General features: G+C 33.1%; 2 protein-coding genes across 3 annotated transcripts; both read right to left on the reverse strand.

Moving 5' to 3' along the window:
* Positions 1-26: 26 nt before the first annotated feature.
* On the reverse strand, positions 27-17,886 carry TM9SF2 (transmembrane 9 superfamily protein member 2). Of its 2 annotated transcripts, none has more exons than XM_080181144.1 (17): positions 17,773-17,886; positions 16,312-16,426; positions 15,682-15,832; positions 15,053-15,163; positions 14,312-14,386; positions 12,726-12,802; positions 8,432-8,561; positions 7,920-8,003; positions 7,356-7,522; positions 6,459-6,628; positions 5,760-5,853; positions 5,337-5,558; positions 4,408-4,587; positions 3,449-3,539; positions 2,990-3,161; positions 2,351-2,789; positions 27-161 (listed from the first exon to the last, which is right to left on the reverse strand). In XM_080181144.1, the coding sequence occupies exons 1-16, from the start codon at positions 17,834-17,836 to the stop codon at positions 2,722-2,724; spliced, it is 1,971 nt and encodes a 656-aa protein (XP_080037270.1). In that variant the 5' UTR covers positions 17,837-17,886; the 3' UTR covers positions 27-161; positions 2,351-2,721. The 2 variants fall into 2 exon arrangements, with proteins under 2 accessions (XP_080037270.1, XP_080037262.1); XM_080181136.1 differs by having other exon boundaries at positions 27-850.
* RpL40 (ribosomal protein L40) lies at positions 17,850-18,999 on the reverse strand. Its single transcript, XM_080181159.1, has 2 exons — positions 18,421-18,999; positions 17,850-18,309 (listed from the first exon to the last, which is right to left on the reverse strand). Exons 1-2 carry the CDS (start codon positions 18,625-18,627, stop codon positions 18,130-18,132), a joined length of 387 nt encoding a protein of 128 aa, XP_080037285.1. The 5' UTR covers positions 18,628-18,999; the 3' UTR covers positions 17,850-18,129.
* Between the last annotated feature and the right edge of the window lie 261 nt (positions 19,000-19,260).

Consider the following 19,260-nt stretch of genomic DNA (forward strand, 5'->3'; position numbering starts at 1 on the left):
TATTACTCGTATTAACAAAAACATGCTTATTTTATCTAAATATTTATTAAACATAAGACAAACAAATATGACCATATTTAACTTTATAAAGATCATATACTACAATTATTTTTAAAAAGATATTGCCTAACACACGGATAGTAATAGTAATAAATAAATAACTGGAATAGTTGAAAATTGTGTTTTCTTTTAATGTGCAAAAAAACACACAAAACAAGATGTATAAAAAAACACTTTACAAACGCGCGTCACAAGTAAGCTTTAAAACGTTTCTAACATTGGCTTGAAAAAATACAAAAACTTTAGCCAACCTTTAAAAAAGAAATGACATATTAAATATGTTTAGTGTATAAAAACTGGCTTATTTGCAATAAATTAAATTGATAATTGATATCTAATCTATACATACAAATGTGATAAGCGGGGACCAGGGATAATGTAACTTATAACCGTCTTGCCTCAAGATTTTTCGTCGGTTAAAAGCAAGTTTCTTTTTAAAAAGGATATATAACAGCATGTAAATTGCAAATGAATGATGCTAAATATTATGGGGGAAAAGTTTTTTCTTAAGTTACCATAACCCCATCTCAGATATGAGGGGTCAAACTAAAAATATTTCATAAATTACCAGGGGTAATTTTTATATATTCTATTATTAAATAAATATTAAATATATAATTTTAAGAACTAAAATTTTCCTATTTATAAAATTTATGTTTTACAGGGTGTGAATTAGAATAATTGGAATGTGGATTATATTGAACCCTGTAATTTTTAAGTATTGATTAGCAAAACAAATAACCACCACCGGACTTTGTTATCGTGATAATGTCATGATTATCAGTGATTCCTATAATTAAATTGTAAATTATTTATCGCATCGTATTATTGACAGCTTTACGCAATATTAAAATACAAAAAAATATTTTAATATTCTTGGAAATTTGTCTGTAATTCGATACGATACATGATATTTCAGTTTGGCTAAGAACCGCTATTAATCCAACGGATATAGATTTCGAAGCCATACTGAGCTCGATCTTTAAATCGTTTATAGGTGATTTAAACCGGGGCGATTCATTTGGCGCACCATCAAATTATTAATATCAATCTTTAAATCGAATTTGCATGGGCGATTTGAATCGGGCAGTGGCGCGGGCCCGGCGCGGCAACGCCACTCACCGAGTGGCATTGCCGGTTTAAATCGGGGTGATTTATTTAATAAATAAATATTTTTTTTTTAATTACTTTAATATTTTATTGCAAAACTATTGTGAAAACATTTTTATAGTTATTTTTAAAATAAATTATATATTAATGTTTTATATAAAATACCATGCTGACACGGAATTTTACATAAAATGCCTTACTGACACGGCTTATGTAATAAAGTTGTACTGGCGCGGATCGATATTTTATTGAGTGTCGCAAGCGATTTAACAACACCGCGCCGAAAATCTTTTAAATATCAATGTTTTATAGGCGCGCTGTGGCTAACCACCAGCGCACCTACAAATCACCTCTGAATCGCCCCGATTCAGCGCACTATAAAAACGATTTAAAGATCCAGCTCTGGAAAACAATTATCATTACGAATGATTTTATACTATGATACACAAACCTAACTATCTTAACACTCTTCTACCCAAGGACCAAATAGCTGCCTGTTAGGACAATGTAAACATGATAAAAATATTGCCCTAAAAAATTTGCATCAGGTAAGCTATAAATAAGAATTCTGGGCTTTGTTTTGTACATTGAGGGATGGGTTAAAACAAACAAAAATAAGAATATTTGAACAAATAACAATAAAAACAAAACAACGAGGATCAAATAAGAATTAAGATTAAAGTATCTGAACAATCAAGGGAAAACCAAGAACCTTCTCCTATTTCAATAACCATTTTAAGCCCTAAAAAAGCACATTCTATTAACATATTATTGTATTTATCACAGTGTTGCCTGATTTTTAAAAAGCTAAAATAGGAAACATTATCTATTAGCTTATATTTTATTATTAGTTTAATATATAATGTTCCTTAAAGTTAATTACGTGCAAAGGTGTTTAATTAAATAAAAGTGCTATTCATGTGTAATAAGTTATCTAATTTAATATGCTAAAATAAATTAATAGATGTTTAAAAATGCATAAATCCTAAAATTAGGAATAAATTAAGAGATGTAAATTTTATAATAACAATTTTTAAAAATTAAATAATGATTTTAAATTAATATTATCCCTAACCAAAACCCAAAGTATATACATAAGGAGAGAATCTACGAAGTCTAAATTTTTTAAATTAAAAAAAAAATGATTCCATTTTCACTAACAAACACACAACAAACTTACATATGAATCAATTCACAGACATTCAAAAAAAAAATAATTCACAATGTTAATTTTCTTTCATTGAAATTAATAATAAAATTACTACTATACACTTTATATCACTCGAGAGTTTAGATTTTATAAATTTAAGTTAAAAATTTGCCAGATTTCTTAATATTAAAAATCCCCCAAAAATTCATAAACCCCACTTATTTACAATTAATAAAACACTGAAATTAAAAACATTGCTGGCTGATAAATACTGGTTAGATTTTGTATTTTTCTTCTCTTTGATATTTTTTTCTTGTTCTTTTAAGTCTCTTTCTGAATTTTCTGTTAAAATACAAGTTGGCTTTTCATGATGGGACCAACATATTTGTTTTTGTATTTATCTAATCCACTTTAACGACACTATAGATCTTCCTAACAAACCAGAAGCTTGCAAAGAATCCAATGGTTCCTGAAAAAAAAGAAATATATTTCAAGTCAGGGGTTGAGAGGGCATAAATCATTATAGAGCAACATCGGCGTTCGTAATGATTTTCAGGCTCTTTTTCTTTTAATTTATGTTAATCGATTTTGTGTCTTTCATACGGTTATTCCTAAAACTTAATTAGCTAGTGTTGTACTTTTTTGGTACATGAAGAAAGTTATTGATACCTGTGAGTAAAAAGAAGCAGAAGACCATAATACTGGTGTATCCAAAGTAGAGGAAGGTTGATGCAGCTCCCTCAATGTCGAGCTTGGTAAAGAAGTAGTGGATACAGTACATAGCCAGGTAGAAGGCTGTGAAGCCGCTGGTCAAAAAGCTTCTCCACCACCAATGGTAATCCTGTTGAAAAATAGTTATTATCTTTGATAAAATCTGATTCATTTACAAACCCTTTGATAGCATTAAATATCTATTTATATTTAATTTTAAAAGAAAAAAATTGAGTGCGCGTAGTTTTTTTCTAGGGACGATTTCTCACGAGTGAAAAATCATATTGTTAAAACCAGTTTTATTAGCCCCGAGTTGCCGAATGCCCAGGCTTATACATGAGTTTTTAGTATGGCTGCGAACCAATTCTAATCTAGAGGTTATTAGTCGGCTTCGAACCCATACTGGAAAATATTTACCTCGGCACAAAGATGGAAATAGCAGAGTAGGATGGTGGTCTCAGAGCAGGTGATAATCAGGATAAGGTAGACAAGGAACAGGAACCCATACCTGCAAAACAAATTAATATAATAATAACAAAAGATTCAGAGATATATTTAAACTCATTCTTCCATAATTATTCACTTATTTCTTTTCTTTTTAATGCAACCATCTCGTAATCAATGTATAAATGGCACTTAAAATTCGAATTTTGATCTGAAATTTTGCATGAGTAATTCTTGGTAGGTCTATTTTCCCTAAATCGAACAAAAAGTTGAAAAAGTAACAGCTAGCGGCTCAACCGTTTAGCCGTTTTTTGGCTATTTTTAGGGCAAATCTGTCATAAATTACGTAGAAATCAACTTTTTGAAACATATTTTTGCTTAAAATCATGTGAAATGAAACAAAAAAAACATTTTTTAGATTTCTAGTACCAGCAACTACCGGCTAGAACCGTTTGAAAACGTTTTGGAGGGAAAAAAAAGCATTATGTGGAGAGAGGTTTCGTGATGGATTTCTCTTGAAAATACCCAACAAATGGATACACGGCTGAGCCGCCAGCCGTTAGCCGCTACTTTTCCAACTTTTTGTTCGATTTAGGGAAAATAGACCTACCAAGGATTACTCATGCAACATTTCAGATCAAAATTCGAATTCCAAGTGCCATTTATACATGGATTACGAGATGGTTGCATTAACCCCCCCCCCCCTTTCTACCATTCCAAAGGAATTTGAGACAAAATTATCCCATTCCCCACCACCCTTTTTTTGTTTTTACTTATTGTTAAAAACTAAAAGCTCAAGTGGGGGTAGACATCCACCTTCTTCCCTCTCGTACACTTAAAATTAGTGCGTTGCCTCTAATTCTAAAGAAAAATCATTAACTTAAAGTGTTCAAAAATCTGTTTGATATAAATGAAAAAAGCAGAAAACTTACATGTAGTAAATATGTGATGACCAAATAGAGTTCAAAACAAAGAAAAGCTGGATGAAAATGCATCCAAAGGGGAGGACACCTCCCATGATGATGCCAGGTATGGGCTGGGTGTACAGACTCTGGTCAGGGATCTGCCGGGGAATCTGATTTGTTCGCACAGGCTGCTCAATGCAAGGCTTTCTAAAACAGAATTTATATTTTAAGACTACAGAAGAAAGCAGTGCTTTTGTACTAGACTATATTGTCAAATTAAGGCATTTAAACTAGTGGTAACACACTGAGCTACGGTGGTGAGAGTTCGAGTTCAATTCTCCATGTGTTGACTTGAATTTCTCATTCGCAATAATGATCACGCAACTTCCCCTGGTTGTGTTAGAGGGGGATTATTGAGTAAGTTTGGATACTCAATAGTCAAGTACATAATATCAGTACTACCCTTATCTCAAGCTCCTCTGCGGAAAGCGTCATTCATTACGGTGACTTAATTTGAGACACCTGCCATACTCGGCGAGGGTTAGGTAATAATGAGTAGCTCTCATGAGACAGCGGGTCAAGTCATAATGTGCTTGAATGTGGAGCTTGATAGCCCTAGTGGCTAGACAAAAGTGTCTCAGCCTACTTCATGACTACTTAGGCCCAAACCCTAAGAAACTATGGCTAATCAATCAAAACTAGCATAAAATTATTATTAGACGATTTAAATTGATTATCGGTAGAAAGATCGCACTAAAACTAACATTGATATACGTCCTTATAAGCTTTCTTAACAATGTGTGAGTGGGGGCACTCAATGTCAGCGAGTTGGTTGTTCTTAAGACAGGGGAGACTTTATTGGCCTTCATTAGTATCAATTATCATCAAAAATGTCTCTTAAACGGCATCAAAGTTAGAGTAAGAAAGTATATTTTCAAAAGGCAAAATAATCTCACCTGAATCCAAAGTAAGCTCCAACAAAAGTTAGAGGTACACTGACACCAAACCAGAGGGCCAACAGAGCTACCAGAGTGAAGAATGGAATAGCTGCGCTGCTACCATAGTACCAGAGGACCAAGTTCATCACGAAGAAATGTGCGAACACAATGCCAGGGCATAGCATCGAGGTCAACATCACGTTGGACTTCCATTTCTCACCACCAAAGCTCTTGTAGATTCTAATAAATAAATAACAATATTAGTTTAAGAACTTTTAAAGGCATTTACAAAGATCTGCAAAATTAAAATCTTTCTCTAAAGCAAAGATAGGTAAACCCGTGTTTTATGAATGAATTGTGGAATAGCCATACCCTACCTACCAGGCCTCTTCTTTTCTGAAGGCAAAAATAAAACTAGAAGTAGAAAGACAATTATAATACCTGGAGGCAACATAACCAGCTGGAGTTCCCAGGCATACAAACAGGACAAGTGCACAGGTCATCAAAGCTCCTCTGTTAGCGGGTGACAAGAATCCTATATTGATAAAAATCATTAATCATTAAGTAAGCGCTTCATAGTGTAATCGCTTAGTGGGGCAAATTTTTGGATCTACTGCAGTTCACGGTAAAATATTGCTGGTTACGAATATTGCTAAAAATTTATGAATTTTAAAGGCTGCTAGCTGCCAAACGGCTGACCGTACAGATCATGCCCGCACAATATTTTAAGCGGCATAAGAAGGCCTATAAATAATCTGGAATAACCATACATCAATAATGCATAATTATCTCGCAGTGCAGAGAAATGCGCGAAAAAGGCCTATTTTACGCGATTTTTCTTCAGTGAAGCTTTCCCTGTGCATCATTTGATCTTGGCTATTCCAGATTATTTGTAGGCCTTCTTATGCCGGTTTAAATGGTGTGCGGGTATGATCTGTACATTCAGCCGTTTGGCAGCTAGCAGCCTTTAAAATTCATATTTTTTTAGCAATATTCGTTACCAGCAATATTTTACCGTGAACTGCAGTAGATCCAAATTTTTTTTAAGAATCCACCTCATGATGTATTATGATTATATAGTCATAATGAGTTGTAGATCAGCTGAAGTTATTTATTTTTTTACCGAAATTCTCAACTAACCTAGACAGGCAAAAGCAAGTGTGATGGAAACCATAGAAACTAGCTGAGCTCCAGAGCCCAGGAACACGGACAGAAGCATGCCCTTTCTGGGAGGTCTGAACACGTCTCCGTGGACAAGCTTCCAACCAAATTCCTCCTGGGCGTCCTCTCCACTATCAATTTGGTTGTACCTAGAGACAAACAAGTATGTAAATATTTATATTCATTTAGAAAATTTTAGTTAATCTTTCCTATTTATCAGGCCTTTTGTTTTCTGTTAAGATTTCGCTAACCAGGCGATTGAATCCTACATTTTATGGAAACTTCACACAAGCCCCAGGGTTGTTTTGGCTATGATAAAGGTGTTGCTGCCAGTAATAATGATATAAGTATTAGTTAGTCATTGATCCACATTATACTTAAAAATGGTTCCTAAAGCAGCTAGGTATAGCACACAAAGTTGAATTAATATTTTGCAAAAATCGTGTATTAGAGGGTTCTTTGTATGTTAGTTGTTAGAGTACCTTTCGCCCTTTGTGTTAAAAGGGCTTGATCGCTTTACAAGATCACTCAACTCTAGTTTCTCCAGGGTTTCGGATCCGCATTGATTGTATGCGGATCCTTGACAATAAAAATAAAATCTCCAAATTTTTCAAAAAAAAAAATTATTCTTTAATTCGAAGTCAAAAATACTTTTAATTTTCAAGTCTGAACCTAAACCTTAAAGATTGGCTCTCATCAAGAGAATGTTTGAGATTTTATATAAATTTAGGTAGATTTTTCCATTTTTTCCGCATTTTTTGAGTCCAAGGATCCGGATCCGAAACCCTGAGTTTCTCTGTAGGCAACAACTGTCAACAAACGAGGGAACTTCGTAGAAATTAACTAGGTAGGTTATAATTCTAAAATAAAATTTACCTTGCAATATCCTTGTGAAGAGTGCGCATGAGAATCATGGCAACCATACCAGACAAGAACAACACAATCACCAAGGAGTTGAGGATGGAGAACCACTGGATGTTGGTGTGGGGCATGGATTCAAGGATGTAGTCCCATCTGCTTGACCATTTGTTGTTGGAATCCTCCTACAAAAAGAAAGTTTAAAATAATTTGGTTTTATTACTTGTCATAATTAAATTACAAGCTAGGATATTCATTAAAAGGGTGTTGATCCACTTTATAAAACATACAAATAAGATTTTTATTTTCCAGTAATCAAAATATCTCAAAATTAAGACTGGACAGAATGAATTGGCCTGTAGGTAAAAATTTATGTGTATGTAAGGGTAGTTATCAACAGTTTTGGAAGGGGCAAGGACACTGAACTTTATAGTTTTAAGCTCTTATTAAAAATGTCAGCATTAGCTATGATAAGGTGAGAAAATAGAATTAGGTTGACATAGGCTGAACATTGTAGAACTTCAAAGAAGATGCCTTAGGGTTTTAGAAAAAAGAGAATCGATTATCAAAATGTAATCTCACCTTAAATTGTACGGAGTATGTGTATGAAACCTTGATGTCTTTGGTTTGTTCTCCTTGGATTGCCATAGGTGGGCTTGTCAAATCCTAAAATAGAACAGGGTGATAAGTCCTTAAATAGAAGTAACAGGATGTTAGTGTCTGTCTATCCGAGTGTACCGAAGGTGTAGGGTAACCATTGAACCGAAATGGTTCTACGTAACACTAAATCATCTCATAGGTCCTGGGGTGTTCTTAAACTATTTTTGTGGAGGAAACCACCAACCTCCCAAGACAAATCGCCCTAAAAAAATTACCCATTCCCACAAAAAATTCTTTAAATTAAAAATATAGGGGGGCAATACTCCCCCCCTCATCCTTCAAGTGTCTGTAGATGACTCGGGCATAGCCGCTAGTTATCAATAAGTGTTGAGACGTTTTATATAATAAAATAAATAAAACTTAGAAATTACTTTAGCTAAGTTATTTCTAGCCGATTTAAAAACTGGCTTTAGAACACGAACAATTAAACGTACCTCGCAAGCCTTTTTGGGATCATTTCCGTGGTCAATAGACCTAGGAACGAGTTTGACGGCCACAATCCTACCACCAGTGCCTCCAGCACTCAGGTACTTGCCCCAGTCCTCATTTTGACCGCTGTGATAGCTGCAAACAAAATTAAATTAATTTACAATGTGTCATTATTATTTAGTGGAAAAGGGGGGGGGAAGTTTTGACACATTTGCGTAAACCTGGCACCCTGGCTTTATCTTTGGACTGAGAGGGTAGGTTATTAGGGATAAAATCATTCTTATATGATGAATTTCACGAAGTTTTAAGATTTTTTGGATAGACCTCCAGGTTCCGGAGCTCCAGGCCTCCAGGTGGTCTCTGGACAGGTAAAAAAATAAAAAAATTCTTATTTGGACAGTTAGAGGTAAGTTTATAAAACAACATAACCTTCTTTTACTATATTATTTACATATTTGAAGCAAAAATTACAATCGGCCTCCAGGTTCAGGTGCTGGAGGCCTCCAGGTGGCCTCTGGACAGGTAAAAAATCAAAATTTCTTATTTGGACAGTTAGAGGTAAGTTTATAAAACAACATAACCTTCTTTTACTATATTATTTACATATTTGAAGAAAAAATTACAATTGGCCTCCAGGTTCAGGTGCTGGAGGCCTCCAGGTGGCCTCTGGACAGGTAAAAAATCAAAATTTCTTATTTATACAGTTAGAGGTAAGTTTATAAAACAACATAAGCTTCTTTTACTATATTATTTACATATTTAAAGAAAAAATAAGGATCGGCCTCCAGATTCAGGTGCTGCAGGCCTCCAGGTGGCCTCTGGACAGGTAAAAACTAAAAATTTCTTATTTGAACAGTTAGAGGTAAGTTTAAAAAACAACATTACCTTCTTTTAATATATTATTTAAATATTTGAAGAAAAAATTACAATCGGCCTCCAGGTTCTGGTGCTGCAGGCCTCCAGATGGCCTCTGGACAGGTAAAAAATCTAAATTTCTTATTAAAACAGTTAGAGGTAAGTTTATAAAACAACATAACCTTCTTTTAATATATTATTTACATATTTGAAGAAAAAATTAGGATCAGCCTTCAGGTTCAGGTGCTGCAGGCCTCCAGGTGGCCTCTGGACAGGTAAAAAATCAAAATTTCTAATTTAAACAGTTAGAGGTAAGTTTATTAAACAACATAAGCTTCTTTTAATATATTATTGAAATATTTGAAGAAAAAATTACAATCGGCTTCCAGGTTCAGGTGCTGCAGGCCTCCAGATGGCCTCTGGACAGGTAAAAATCTAAATTCTTATTTGGACAGTTAGAGGTAAGTTTATAAAACAACATAACCTTCTTTTAATATATTACTTACATATTTGAAGAAAAAATTAGGATCGGCCTCCAGGTTCAGGTGCTGGAGGCCTCCAGGTGGCCTCTGGACAGGTAAAAAATCTAAATTTATTATTTGGACAGTTAGAGGTAAGTTTATTAAACAACATAAGCTTCTTTTAATATAATATTTATATATTTGAAGAAAAAATTACAATCGGCTTCCAGGTTCAGGTGCTGCAGGCCTCCAGATGGCCTCTGGACATGTAAAAAATCTAAATTTCTTATTAAAACAGTTAGAGGTAAGTTTATAAAACAACATAACCTTCTTTTAATATATTACTTACATATTTGAAGAAAAAATTAGGATCAGCCTCCAGGTTCAGGTGGTGCAGGCCTCCAGGTGGCCTCTGGACAGGTAAAAAATCAAAATTTCTTATTTGAACAGTTAGAGGTAAGTTTATAAAACAAAATAACCTTTTTTTAATATATTACTTACATATTTGAAGAAAAAATTAGGATCAGCCTCCAGGTTCAGCTGCTGCAGGCCTCCAGGTAAAAAAATTTCTTATTTGGACAGTTAGAGGTAAGTTTATTAAACAACATAAGCTTCTTTTAATATAATATTTATATGTTTGAAGAAAAAATTACAATCGGCTTCCAGGTTCAGGTGCTGCAGGCCTCCAGATGGCCTCTGGACAGGTAAAAAATAAAAATTTCTAATTTGAACAGTTAGAGGTAAGTTTATTAAACAACATAAGCTTCTTTTAATATAATATTTATATATTTGAAGAAAAAATTACAATCGGCTTCCAGGTTCAGGTGCTGCAGGCCTCCAGATGGCCTCTGGACAGGTAAAAAATCTAAATTTCTTATTAAAACAGTTAGAGGTAAGTTTATAAAACAACATAACCTTCTTTTAAAATATTACTTACATATTTGAAGAAAAAATTAGGATCAGCCTCCAGGTTCAGGTGGTGCAGGCCTCCAGGTGGCCTCTGGACAGGTAAAAAAACAAAATTTCTTGTTTGAACAGTTAGAGGTAAACTTGTATAACAAAGTAAGCATATTTTCAAATGTTATTTATGTATTTCAGGTATAACCTTAAAAATATTTACCTCAATAATTGAAATAAACATATTTTTTTATTATATTACTTACCTACCTACCTCATTGATATCAAAAATTCAAATTACCTTCCATATTTTATACTAGGGATCGTTGGGAATCAATAATAATATAATAAATAATATATTAAAAGAAGGTTATGTTGTTTTATAAGTTAACCTCTAACTGTTCAAATAAGAAATTTTGATTTTTTACCTGTCCAGAGGCCACCTGGAGGCCTCCAGCAACTGAACCTAAAGACCAATTGTAATTTTTTCTTAAAATATTTAAATAATATATTAAAAGAAGGTTATGTTGTTTTATAAACTTACCTCTAACTGTTCAAATAAGAAATTTTAATTTTTTACCTGTCCAGAGGCCACCTGGAGGCCAATTGTAATTTTTTCTTCGAATATGTAAATAATATAGTAAAAGAAGGTTATGTTGTTTTATAAACTTCCCTCTAACTGTTCAAATAAGAAATTTTGATTTTTTACCTGTCCAGAGGCCACCTGGAGGCCTTCAGCACCTGAACCTAGAGGCCAATTGTAATTTTTTCTTGAAATATTTAAATAATATATTTAAAGAAGGTTATGTTGTTTTATAAACTTACCTCTAACTGTTCAAATAAGAAATTTTGATTTTTTATCTGTCCAGAGGCCACCTGGAGGCCTCCAGCACCTGAACCTGGAGGCCAATTGTAATTTTTCTTGAAATATTTAAATAATATATTAAAAGAAGGTTATGTTGTTTTATAAACTTACCTCTAACTGTTCAAATAAGAAATTTTGATTTTTTACCTGTCCAGAGGCCACCTGGAGGCCTCCAGCACCTGAACCTGGAGGCCAATTGTAATTTTTTCTTCAAATATTTAAGTGATATATTACTGTTCAAATAAGTAAATTTAGATTTTTTACCAGTCCAGAGGCCACCTGGAGGCCTCCAGCACCTGAACCTGGAGGCCAATTGTAATTTTTTCTTCAAATATTTAAATGATATATTAAAAGAAGGTTATGTTGTTTTATAAACTTTCCTCTAACTGTATAAAGAAGAAATTTAGATTTTTTGCTTGTCCAGAGGCCACCTGGAGGCCTCCAGCACCTGAACCTGGAGGCCGATGGTAATTTTTTCTTCAAATATGTAAATAATATATTAAAAGAAGGTTATGTTGTTTTATAAACTTACCTCTAACTGTCCAAATAAGAAATTTTGATTTTTTACCTGTCCAGAGGCCACCTGGAGGCCTCCAGCACCTGAACCTGGAAGCCGATTGTAATTTTTTCTTCAAATATTTAAATAATATATTAAAAGAAGGTTATGTTGTTTTATAAACTTACCTCTAACTGTCCAAATAAGAAATTTTGATTTTTTACCTGTCCAGAGGCCACCTGGAGGCCTCCAGCACCTGAACCTGGAGGCCGATTGTAATTTTTTCTTCAAATATGTAAATAATATATTAAAAGAAGGTTATGTTGTTTTATAAACTTACCTCTAAGTGTCCAAATAAGAAATTTTTTATTTTTTTACCTGTCCAGAGACCACCTGGAGGCCTGGAGCTCCGGAACCTGGAGGCCTGTCCAAAAAATCTTAAAACTTCGTGAAATTCATCATATAAGAATGATTTTATCCCTAATAACCTACCCTCTCAGTCCAAAGATAAAGCCAGGGTGCCAGGTTTACGCAAATGTGTCAAAACTTCCCCCCCCCCTTGTTATTTTCTTATAGCTATTATGAAAAATTCGCAAAAAAAGTGTCTTTAATATGATGCTATGCATGATTATTCAGTATGGCTGAGAAACGGTTGCAATCCTGCAGCGGATGTTAATAGGTTTCGAAGCCACGCTGGAAACTTTAGTAAAATATATACAACATACCTGATTGTAATATCAACATGGTTGAATAGATAGTATGTGTCCTTCTGGTTGTATTCTCGGTTGATCACACAAGCGTCCTTAAGAAATATTTTTGTTATTTACCTTTAAAGCATTAGCTTATCTACGTTTTCTATGTAAAAACAAGGATGACAACATCCATAAAAGCGAAGCACTGAAACGGTAGGACAAACGGACATTAACACTTGTATAGTATCTGAACTGAAAAATCTGAACATAAATGTATAAATGTCGAATCAAAATTGTAGGTAAATTTGTTGAAAAACTGCTTTAAAACAGGATAATGTTTATGGACATACTTACATTTTTGGACTTGATTATAGAGTTGCTTCGCTTATAATATTGTTCTTTGTTGTCCCAGGAATCAATATACCAAAAATCAGATCAAACGGATAATTAAAACACTTGAAAATTTGTTGTTAAAAAAGTAGAAAAATCAACATGTTTAAAATGGACGTACGGACATTCTGGTAATGATTATAGAGTTGCTACGCTTTCTAAATCGTACCCAACTACTACAAGAATCATCATGCAAAGTTTGAAATCGATAGCACAATTCTAACATGCCTAAATTAACGAATAAAAGCTATCTATCTCGGACGGACGGACGGACGGACCGACCCTAATTATAGAAAAGCTTCGCTTTTAAAAAGAATGAAGGATTATAAATGCAACAAAAATTTACCCATTCTATTTGAAGTCAATAAATTTCAGGTTAAAAAATTGGCAATTTCAGGCACTTAGCACATAGTCGGAATCGAATCTGATCGGATTATAAAAATATTATCGTATTTATCCGAAACGGTATTGTTTGAATGGATGTTATTGACATGACAATAGTCTAAAAATATGCAACATAGAATTCCTCATAATAAACATTTGAGGAGTTAGAATATGTACATACTTATAACAAATTGTAATAATACAAATATTTTTCATGTGAACTATAAAGATAAGAAAATACTAAACAATAACGTAAATGGTGACTAATCCGTGTATCAATGATTAATATGAGAACCTAATACGAATTTGAATATTATGAATACTCAATTCAATATACATCAAGGGTGTATATTTTCCAAAATTCCCCCAACGCAAGAATTGGGGAGGGGAGGATTTAAAATAAGGTAATGTCAAGTCAAGTTTTGTGAAGCTTTTTTATAATTAGGGTTAGCTCTTATGGTTAATATAATATAGTTTTAATTGTTCTATCGACTTAAATGTTGCATGAGGATTCCTGTAACACTCTTGATAACATTTTGTTGATATATTTATTTATCCTATTCATCTGTCCTGATTTGTGTAGTATTGATTTCTAGAACAACTAGGAATAATACTAAAAGCAAAGCATCTCCATAAAAAAGTCCTAATAAATTATGACACCCTACAAGTGTTCATGTTCGTTTGTCATACAGTCTAATTGTAGAGCTTTGCTTTTATGGATGTCATCCTTGTTTCCATTTCAAATTGAAAAATTGGGAAAGAAATTGAGAGTGGTGAGAAATTCCACTAGGTTAGATAATATTCATTATACATCCCTTAACTACATACCAAAATATGACGGTTACCTTAGCTTCGTTCTGCTTATCAACATAGCAACCCATGGGGAATCCAGTGGCACAATAATGCTGCTGATTTTCAACCTAAAATATGAATTGAGATTAGTTTTCATCAAAACAAACCTCCTGGAACATTAAAAGGGATTAAAATTTACAATTTCTAAACAATATTTACATTGATACAGCACATCACGGTTCAGAACCGAATTTTATCCAGAGAAATCAAATTCGGAACCATGCTAACATTTAACACATTGAATTTTAAGACAGTTTTCCCCTAAAGAAAACTGAAAAATTGTATTCGAATTTTTCAAATCGCCGTTGCAAAGATCTTTTCCTATACATGCTAACAATGTAAATACTAAATAAAAAAAAATATTTTGTGTTTTTTATTTTTTATTTCCGATTAACCAAAATATTAATTGACAGTTGTCGTGTTTCTATCTGTTTTAGTTTTATATTATATCATAAGGACAGCTGTCAATCGATAAACATCTGTATCGCATATGATATGTATTAGGTTTGAATTTGAACTTTTCATTTATTTAAAGTAACGACATAATTAAAGGTACCTAATTGGGGAAGCTGAAAAATAAAATATTAAAGAATTCTGAAACTATGCCCAATGAAAATCAATTAAGTTGAAAGATTTTCTATATCCGTATATCATTACAATTAATAAGTTACAAATCACGTAAAGACAATATTGTTATTGAGTGGTTGCGGTTATAAACAGGATGTTACACTAACCTGATAACACCAAGTAACTGGCATGTTGTCGACAATCCAATGGTGTTGATAGTTCATTAACATTCCCTTTTTCAACAGTGCCAACTTTTTCTTGGCAGCTTCATCGTTAACCTTAACATTAGAAGAATGGTTAGGTACCTATTCCTTTTTTTTATAGAAAAATGTTAAAATATAATAAATCATTAATTTAGTTTATCTTTAAACGTTGAAAGATTTTTTTACATTAATAATGTTGACGATTTTATTCCTGACTTTCTCATGGCTAACAAATTTCACTGAACTGATATTTGCTAAGGATTCATTGAAGTTATAGGTTGTAATGCAAGAACATATAAGAAATTAAACTATCATGTGTTAATATAAAAATGTTCACTTTCTGTTCATTAGGTACTTGAATGTCAAATCGTAAAAATTATAATTTTTCTATCTTTGAAAATATTTAGAGTATCCAACTAAAAAGCAATCCCAAAAAACGACCAAGCTGATATTATTGCTTACTTCTCCTCTACAAGAGATGCGATTGATTTTTTAATTGAAATACACTTCCTACTCTTTAAATTGGGTTGAGCAAGATTTATAACTGAATGGTTTTTTTTTTAAATCGCTTTTTATAAAAAAAATATCTGTACCTTATATTCCTTCGTGGCACAAACGGCGGCACACTTAACATCCTCGTTAAAGTTGATCTTGTATGGCGAGGGGCGGATTCTTTCACCGAAAACGACCTGGCCCAGATTTTCAGCGGGAGAGTGCTCAATGTCGGCTTGACAGAAGTCGAAACTAAAGTATTATATATTAAAGTTCAAGAAACTATAATTATTAAGTAGACTATCGTCAATTCACTCTACGGCTTAGTTTTTGACTCTTTTCTATTCTAATACATTAATTAGACATTATGTCACCACTACTTACTCATAATGATATTATCGAAAGAGTTAAAACGACTACATCGAACAAGTATGAGTTATTTATTATATTATACCTATGGACAGCTTTCCGCGGATATTAAAATTCATAGTTGTTAAGAATATAACCAGTTTTATTTATTTCAATATTCGTAGAAAACTGGCTACATGATTTTTAAATTTTCAGTATGACTTGGAACCGATTCTAATCCAGCGGATATTAATCGGCTTTGAAGCCATACCGAAAAAAAACTTTACACAATCTAAAAGATTACAATTTCTTTTTATTCTTTAAGAAACGCGTTAACTTACTACCTGCTTCTTATATGCATAATTTAAATTACAAAAACTTACTGTTCATATTCGTAAGGGATAACTGATTCTTCTGAATTCAATCTGTTCACAAATAATTTAATTTCTTTGGTACATGTGTCGTCTGCTCGGTCACAATATGTCACTGGGGCCAAACCTAGAATAGATAACAGCCATTGAAATTAATTTATCACATATTGAAATAGAACATATATAAATTTTTTTTTGTTAATTTTTCCTGAACATCTTTAAAAATTGCCAGTCTACCAAATGACCAAAAAGGTAAAAATATTTTTTACAATTTTTTTTACTAAAAAACAATGCTACTTTAACCTATGGAAATTATTCAGTTAGTAAAGATACTGAAGCAAAATATAATTGCCGTTATGTTTGTGTTAAAATAATCAATAATTGCAAAAAAATTAAAAATTAACAGATGTGGTTAGCAGTCTTTAAACATTTAGGTTTTGACACTGTACGAAAATAGAATAACCGTGGACACGAACGTGAATAACTAGAACAAGGAGAAGTGACCCGCAGGCCCAGGCTATCGAATCTGGTATTAGATTTTTTTAAATATTCGTGGACATTTGTCTATAATACGATGCTTATGTTTGATTATTCAGTACGACCAAGAATCCAGTGGATATCATCAGTTTCGGAGCCATACTTATTTGGTACCATTTGCTGAAGATTTTTTTGTCTAATTCTGGAAATTAATTTCGAGTCCAGTTACGAAAGGAAACTATCCTCGAACGAACGAGTTACTTTAAGTGCCTTCCAGCAATGATTCTAAATGTTGTTATGGTGAATATACTAGAGTACTGTGTAATATCATTATATCGATTTAAAACTCAAGTTTCACCATTGTTTTATATGAAAACTACTTTGAAATGTTGAGCATGGTTTGACGAAATAACAAATGTTTTGTCGAGTTCAAAAGTTCAAATAAAATAACACGCCAAAACATAATCAAATAAGTTACCATCTCATCTAAATTAACATTTTTTACTGACTAACTTTACTTTTGTGTCACAGCAGTTTAAACTCTACAAAATATTTGATGATTAATAGTCACAAAATGCTTAACATTTCAAAGTGTTTTTCATATAAAAACTATGATGAAACTTTAGGTTTTAAATCGATGTTATGAAATTACATAGAACCCTAAAAATTCACCAAAAAAACATTTAGTATCCTTGCTGGACAGTGCTTATAATCATTCCCTCTCGTTCGTGGATAGTCCCCTTTCATAAATATTTAAAGGCCTAATTCTTTTATGATCCGGTTTAGCATAATCATAAATCTTTCTCTTTGAAAAATTAAATGAAAAAAATTTATTTCTCAGTAGAGTAGGTAAAGAAATTAATTCTTATCCATAACCAACGCACTATCCAAAGTAAGAAAAAAAAATCTTAGATATTTCTGTTATAAGCAACACCATTATTATCCAAAACCACATAAAACCGCAATCAAACAAGAAAAAAATCCTTAATTTTCTACCTGGAAGGTAAAATCCTTGAACTCCTAACCAAAGGGAGGCCAAGCCCACCATAAATCCTAACATAGCTACAACTAGATCTGAAACATTGGCGACAGCTGTTATTATATTTTTAATCTTGTGACGTTATGGAAAATTAAACAACATTAAGAGCATTTTTATGATAAAAGTTTACTAATAATTTTGTCACAGCGACGCAATGATATATTTAGAGCAGCTACAAGTTAACACAAACATTAAGCAATTAAAATGATCAACATTATATTCTTGTAATCTTGAAGGCTACGCTTGTATTTGAAGGATGTTGAAAGTTGATGTTGATGGTTGGACCAAACAAATAGGTTCGGGGGGTTGTACGCTTACTTCAGCTTCTTCTTGGGCCTCAGGTTAGAGGTGTGGCCACAGGACTTCTTCCTGCAGTTGGTGGCCCTAGGGGGGAGCCTGGCGTAGCACCTACGGCAAATCATCTTGTCACAGTTGTACTTCTGGGCGAGGATACGCAGAGAAGGCTCAATGACACCACCACGAAGACGAAGCACCTAAATAAAATTAAGTTTGAGTATATTTTAAAGAATCTTTCCAGTAAATAACAGGTTCAATAACAATTTTCAATCTTACAATAAAAACAAACGATTAACAGGTTTCCTTACCAAGTGAAGGGTGGACTCCTTCTGGATATTATAGTCGGACAGAGTCCTGCCATCCTCCAGCTGCTTGCCGGCAAAGATCAATCTCTGCTGGTCTGGGGGGATACCCTCCTTATCCTGGATCTTGGCCTTGACATTTTCAATAGTGTCACTGGGCTCGACCTCAAGAGTGATGGTCTTACCAGTCAGCGTCTTCACGAAGATCTGCATGATGTCTGAAATTTTATTAGAACATATTATTTAACAATAATAATTAACTAAAAGAATTCACAAAACTATTAACAGGGGTGTATATTCTGCACAAGATTTATTTTTTTCCCCGGGCGACAATTTTTTTTATTTCCCCCCCCAAGTTTTTTCTCACCAAGTAGGGGGGAAAATGGAAAAATATTTAAAGATCTCTAGATTTTATTTATTTTTTCCCTCCTACCACACATTTTTTAGTTTTTTTTCTCCAAGGAGGGGGGGAAATGGAAAAAATGTTTTCAGTTTTCTAATTTTTACATTTTTTCCCACTCAAACCACTTAATTTTTATCCCCCCCCCCCCCCCCTTGAGCCGGGGATCCCATGTAGAATATACACTAAGAGATATAAGTTTTCCGGAATTGTAATGTAGGGAGTAGATTTGAAATCTGCATCAAATTTTAAGGATTTTTTATAAAATTCGTTTTTTGTATAATTCTTTATCTAAAAGCGGAAATACAAATAAAGTTAATTAATTTTGGCATCTGTGATTAATGGATTTAAAAAATCTGCGCTCTGATTGGATGTCGTACATCATTCAACCAATTAGAGCGCAGGTAGTTTAAAATCCACCTATCCTATTGTTCAAAATTAATTAA

The sequence above is a fragment of the Acartia tonsa genome, chromosome 2 (genome assembly GCF_053477335.1).
Source record: "Acartia tonsa isolate MP-2025a chromosome 2, ASM5347733v1, whole genome shotgun sequence".
Lineage (NCBI taxonomy): Eukaryota > Metazoa > Arthropoda > Copepoda > Calanoida > Acartiidae > Acartia > Acartia tonsa.

Coding starts and splice junctions, on each gene's coding strand:
- TM9SF2 (XM_080181144.1), bottom strand. CDS start 17,836: ATGTTAGGATTTATGGTGGGCTTGGCCTCCCTTTGGTTAGGAGTTCAA. Junction 5,854..6,458: donor ACTTGCTTTTGCCTGTCTAG/GTTAGTTGAGAA, acceptor TTATCAATATAG/GATTCTTGTCACCCGCTAAC. Junction 5,559..5,759: donor GCTGGTTATGTTGCCTCCAG/GTATTATAATTG, acceptor TTTATTTATTAG/AATCTACAAGAGCTTTGGTG.
- RpL40 (XM_080181159.1), bottom strand. CDS start 18,627: ATGCAGATCTTCGTGAAGACGCTGACTGGTAAGACCATCACTCTTGAG. Junction 18,310..18,420: donor AGGAGTCCACCCTTCACTTG/GTAAGGAAACCT, acceptor AATTTTATTTAG/GTGCTTCGTCTTCGTGGTGG.